This window comes from Cibotium barometz, chromosome 47 (assembly GCF_041138505.1).
Source record: "Cibotium barometz isolate CiBa-2024 chromosome 47, ASM4113850v1, whole genome shotgun sequence".
Lineage (NCBI taxonomy): Eukaryota > Viridiplantae > Streptophyta > Polypodiopsida > Cyatheales > Cibotiaceae > Cibotium > Cibotium barometz.
The window spans coordinates 35,871,219-35,877,264 of record NC_141092.1 but is presented as its reverse complement, the minus strand read 5'-3'; the positions used below and the strand labels follow the sequence as shown (position 1 = coordinate 35,877,264).

At 42.5% G+C, this 6,046-nt stretch overlaps 1 protein-coding gene across 1 annotated transcript; it reads left to right on the top strand.

Annotated features, from left to right (window-relative positions):
• The first annotated feature begins 927 nt into the window (after positions 1-927).
• LOC147611633 (glycerol-3-phosphate acyltransferase RAM2-like) lies at positions 928-2,801 on the top strand. Its single transcript, XM_086785002.1, has 2 exons — positions 928-1,623; positions 1,757-2,801. The coding sequence occupies exons 1-2, from the start codon at positions 988-990 to the stop codon at positions 2,633-2,635; spliced, it is 1,515 nt and encodes a 504-aa protein (XP_086641128.1). The 5' UTR covers positions 928-987; the 3' UTR covers positions 2,636-2,801.
• Positions 2,802-6,046: the final 3,245 nt, after the last annotated feature.

Below are 6,046 nucleotides of genomic sequence, written 5' to 3'. Positions count from 1 at the left end.
ATGCTCTCATATATTATAGTGCATTAATAGATCTTTATAAGATCTTTTGCACATAATTTGGATCTTAAATTAACTTTTTTGGTCATTAAAAAATAAATTTTGGTATAACATGTAAACCTTGAAATATTATTCTATTAGTTGTCTTCAACCAAGAGCACCACCCCCAATTTTTTCTCCCTACCCATCTACAATCGAATTTATACGCTCCTCCTTCCTTCCACTTGGGAGATCATACACTAGAAGTGAATATAGTTTGGTCATAGTTCCCCACTTCCTTGAGAAGGAGCATTCAAAATACTTGATAAGGAGTATAGAAATACAAAAAAGTGAACATTTAATTATGCCAAGGTTTTTGGGATCACCTAAGTCAAAATTAGCATATGTTAGTGAACGTGATCAAATAGCATATGTCCCGTGATGCACATGATGCTTATTTGGAATAAAAGAGAGAGAGAGAGACAGACAGACAGAGAGATCATGCAGACGCCTACTTGAAATAAAAGCTTTTAAAGTTTTTTTCCCAAATTTTGCAGTTCCAAAACATATCAAAGTTCAACTGTTTTTCACCCAAAGTAGGCTAACAACCAATTAGAAAAACAAGGGATGCGCTGAAGAGGCGGCAGAAGCAGGCAGCAACCACTAGTTGGAAATTAGTGTAGAGTCTTATATACTATAAGACTACCATGATCATGATTAGACACACAGGCACCTACTAAAAAGATGAAAAGTTGCGATTCTTCATATCTACCATTGGAAGCTTCCACCTGATTCTCAACAAAGCGTGAAGAAAAAACTTCATGGTATTGCAGAGAAGTCGATTAATGGAAGCGTTGGGCGATGCAGACAGAGAGAGAGAGAGAGAGAGAGCCAGCGAGCTTATAAAGAGAGGTTGGGGGGCACATTCATCTCGACAAAGTCTAGAGAGAAGGGCATCCAGCTTGCCTTTCAATTTGAGCGATTGCTTCCTGCCTTTTTCGTCTTTCAAAGATGAAAACAAGCTGTAAATCCCAGCAATTATTCTCATCCGTGTATCAGTGCAGCTCGGAGGGTAGAGAGAAGCAAACAGTGGTGTCGGATTTAGATGGGACCTTATTGAGGGACAACAGCGCCTTTCCTTACTTTATGTTGCTTGCCTTTGAAGCGTCCGCCGGCGGGTTGTTGAGGTTTGCAGCTCTGCTGTTGTTGTCTCCGGTATTATGGTTACTGTACCACTGTGTGTCGGAGGCGGCGGCCATAAAGCTGATGATTTTTGTGTCGTGTGCGGGCGTGAGAGAGGCGGACATAGCGTCGGTGGCGCGGGCGGTCTTGCCCAAGTTCTATTTGGAAGATCTGCACCCGGAGACATGGAGGGTTTTTTCGTCTTTCGGGAAGCGATACATTCTCACGGCCAACCCGCGCATCATGATCGAGCCCTTCGCCAAAGAGTACCTGGGTGTCGACGGGGTGATCGGCTCTGAGCTCGAGATTAGCCAGTCCGGCCGCGCCACCGGCTTTCTCAAAAGCCCTGGTGTCATGGCGGGCGACAACAAAGCAACGGCTCTCAAGCAGCAATTCAGAGATGCATTGCCTGATGTCGGCTTGGGTGATCGCCCCAGTGACTACCCTTTCCTGGCAGCGTGCAAGGTACTATACTGCAATACATACTCATATAATTAATATAGATCTTGCTTAGCTCTCATTACTAGCGAAGAGCTAGATTGCCTTAATTCGAGCAAGGAACCCCCTCTCATCTCTCCTCTGTCTTTACTACTTGCAGGAGGGATACATCGTGCCTCGTTTCCCCATACAGGATCCGCTTCCTCGAAGCAAGCTTCCTAAACCCTTAATCTTCCATGATGGGCGATTAGTGCATAAGCCAACACCATTATGGGCTTTGTTAACATTAATATGGTTTCCAATAGGGTTCATTTTAGCATTAATAAGGGTGGCAATATGCTTTCGAGTTCCGCTGGGCATGATGGACAAAGCATTTAGAAGCGTGGGGCTGAGGCTCATTGTGAAGGGGAGAACACCGGCCTGTGTGAAGAAGGGGGGCAAATCACACGGGGTACTGTTTGTATGCACACACAGGACATTGCTGGACCCTGTGGCTGTGGCAGTTGCAGTGGGGCGGCCGATGAATGCAGTGGTGTATTCGGTGTCACGAGTGTCTGAAGTCATGGCGCCAATCCGGACTGTGAGGCTGGTAAGGGATAGGGAGAGGGATGCTGCGCAGATTCGGAAGCTTTTAGAAGAAGGGGATCTAGTGATATGCCCGGAGGGGACGACATGCAGGGAGCCTTTCGTGCTTAGGTTCAGTGCGCTCTTTGCCGAGCTGGCGAACAACATAGTCCCTGTAGCTGTGAACACCCGCATGGGCATGTTCCATGCCACCACCGCAAGAGGGTGGAAGGGGATGGACTTCGTCTACTTCTTGATGAACCCTAGCCCCGTCTACGAGCTCACCTTCCTCGATGAGCTCCCCACAGAGCTCACTTGTGCTGGCGGTAAAACCCCCTACGAGGTCGCCAACTACGTCCAGCGCCTCCTTGCGGCCACCCTCAGCTTTGAATGCACCACGTTCACACGAAAGGACAAATACGAGGCCCTCGCTGGAAATGACGGAACTGTTACTCGTACCAGGAAAACAACATAGTATCCATTCTAGCAAGAAATCCTCCCACCACCATTTCACCCCAACGCATGGCTCACCCCATACTAGCCACCACCACTAATAGTGGTGCAAGTGTCTGTTGGCCTCTCTAGAGACTTTTTAATTATCAAAAAATATAAACACAATGTGTGTCACTTTCTTTGGTACCTCCATGTTTCAAAATGTAAATTCATTTTTCATCCTTCTTGCAAACTACTATACTACTATTCGGAAATATACACATAGAAGAGTTTAGACAAGTTGTCAATGGCAAATATGGGTCCTACCACCACTGTATAGTTAGTGAAATTCTTGGCAATGCTTGTCGGTTATGACCGTCGGTATATTCATCAGTCACCCTTACTGGTGTCTTTATCGACCAATATACTGACGCTACCTCTGAAACGAACGTTGATATATGCATGGAGCATCGACGTTTTTACCGACATATATACTGATTTAAAATCGACCTTTGTACCGACATAAATATCGACACTGATACAATTCGTTTTTGGGCAAAATGGAACAGATTGGGGGCAGTTTGCCCCAACCTGTCCCAATCTGCCCACAGTACCTAGCTAGGCACTTTAAATATAAACACATCAAAGACAAAGATGCAGAAAACAAAATCGAATTCATGCATAAAATTGAGTAAATTGAAAAGTGCACAAATATTTGTATTCAAGATGCGGTTTCTCATTGACATTAAGAAACCTCACAAGAAGTATAAAACTCTAAACAAAATTTGGGAAAACCTAGATACTTTGGGAATTTCGAAAGTTGTGTCACAAAGAGAATAATGAGCTGAGTTGGCTCTTACAAAAATTACAAACATAGCTCTTATAAAACATATGAGCATATATAAGCAAAAGGCCTATGTAAGAGCTACTCGTGTTGTGATCCATCAACACCTCCTCTCGCTCCCTGCATGAATTGAACCATGAGTTTTATCAAGATAATTTAATTAAAAAAAACATTAAAGATGTATAAAAGATAACTGAATTTATGCATAGTTTATGTGTAAACTTTAATGTTTGACGAAATTATATACTTATATAGTTGATGATGTGGGCCTAATTGAGCTCGTGTCCTTCCCACGCTATCTTATCGAGACACAAGGATGTAGTTCTGTGGTGAGACCACATGAAGTCATACTCATCTTGAGTATAACCACGCTCCACTACCCTCTACACACATTCAAGGAAGAATATTTATCTTATTTAGCAATTCATACATACATTATTAAGTATATTGCAAAAAGAAAAAGATATGAAAACTTACAAAGTATGTATGAAAGCATCCCATGCCACCAGTGTGCCAAGGTGAGAAGTCCGTGAACCTTCGAGGTGTATTTTAGTAGCCTTTCATTATTCCTTGTACATGTCGGGCACGGACCTTTGCCTTAGCTTTTCTCCAATCTTTGATGTTGAGATACATGGGCTTACTTTTTCCTTTGTTTATTACGTCTCGCACATTAGACCTTCAATGGCTCATAAGATCTCTTATTCTTTTGAGCATCCACTTCTTGTGTTGAATTGCTTCGAGAGGGTTGGGACTAGGAACTCTCTATGAAGCTGTTTAAGAGTGTGATTATGATGAAAAATAGTAGACCTTGAGAAGCGTGCATAATAGAAAGTACAAGCGCAAGAAAAACACAGGATTGGGTACCGACAACGCCCCCCCAAGTGTGTGCCAAAAGCATCCCTACTTTAGTATTTATAGTTTTATTATTTCTAAGAATAGGTTACAAGGCTATTTTTACCCGAGCTTCTCTTCAAGCTTTCTTTTACAAAAATTGGGTACTAAAAAATAAAAAAATCTCAATCCCGTGATAATCCTCCCGGTTGAGAAATATCAGTGCACATAGGTGATTAAACACATTAATCATTCCCATGTGTAAGCAATGATTGCATAGGCGTCACATTTGACCAAAGAGGCCGACATGAGTAACATTCCCTCTTGTAAAAGCTAGTGCACACAGCTGATTAACACACAGTTAATCTTGATAATATACCAGTGCACATAGCTGGTTAACACACAATTAACCCTAGTTTAAACTAAAATATGTCAATGCACATAGTCGATTAACACAGTTAATCCTAACATTATACCAGCGCACGCAACTGGTTAACACACAGTTAACCCTACTTGGCATGGTGTGTGAACTAAACTCAAGGGTTCGAACATGGCTCAGAGGCTCTCATGGACATGGAATATTAGAGACTAATGAGTAACACCCGAATCCAAGTGAATAAATCTAGGATTAACTTTGTTTCTATTACAAAATTAAGATCAAGATGTTAATAAGCTAGTTCAAATCCATCATGAATTGTAAATTTAGAATATAAAATTTGTTTTCGACCCCTCAAAGTGCATGAAGCGAAAGGGTTGTTCCATGGCATAGTTGTAGAACAACTCTCCATGGTGAAGGAGGAGCTCTACTATGTCCTGGCGCTCTTTAACAGAGAAGAAAGACTAGGGGCATACCAACAAAGAAGGAAAAGGTACCTTGTCATCAAAATCATCTCGATGCTATACGCCATGGTGCACTGATGGTAGCTCTTCACATTATAGTCCATGACTTTGAGCTTGATTTTGAAGCCGTTCTATTGCACCATGCATTTGCGCCCACCCACGATAAGCAGTTGTCATAACAAGCACCTCCCATCCTTGTCTAAGTAAGGTAAAAACTATTTGTTTCTTTTGCTTGCCTCAACCACCAATAGTTGCTTCTTTGTGCAGACGGCAACTTCTATAGGCAATTCTACCCACCCACCACAACAGACAGTTGGGGTTGGCAGGCCACTTCATTCTCCACGTCCTCCTTCCACGCCAAGGTATCGCAGAGCACCATCTTCACTGCCCAATTGGCATCCTAAGGTGGGATCCATGGCTAGTAGGTGCATCGTGCCACATCCATGGGGGGTACATTTTGCAAGCTTGTATATGCTTGAGAATCCCCAAATACCTCATGCACAAGATGTCTTGGTGCATAAACGCAAGTAGGTACTCTCTCTCTCTCTCTCTCTCTCACACACACACACACACACACAAACACACACACACACACACACACACATCATCATCATCATCATCAAAACCAGGTGCACTCCATGCTATGAAGCTTGCAAAACATGATTATTTTTTTTCAATTTATTTTACCGTGTTTTGTGTGAGTGCTTTGGTAGCATACTTCGTGTAGTGTAGAGCACCTTTGAAATGCTCGAATGAACATGAATTTGAAAGCATACTTGGAAGCAATGCTAGACTGACATCCGCAATCAATGAGCTTGAAGCTTGCTCTTATGTTTAATGGGGATTCAAAAGTACTTTGCAAATTGGAAAATTACAAATTCATTACCACATTTGAAAATGAGTTTTGTATCATGAATCAATACGTAGGACTAATGGCCA

What these genes read in the sequence shown, in the direction of transcription:
- LOC147611633 (XM_086785002.1), top strand. Translation starts at nt 988, where the DNA reads ATGAAAACAAGCTGTAAATCCCAGCAATTATTCTCATCCGTGTATCAG. An exon ending in CTTTCCTGGCAGCGTGCAAG is followed by an intron (nt 1,624 to 1,756) that starts GTACTATACTGC and finishes TACTACTTGCAG; the next exon opens with GAGGGATACATCGTGCCTCG.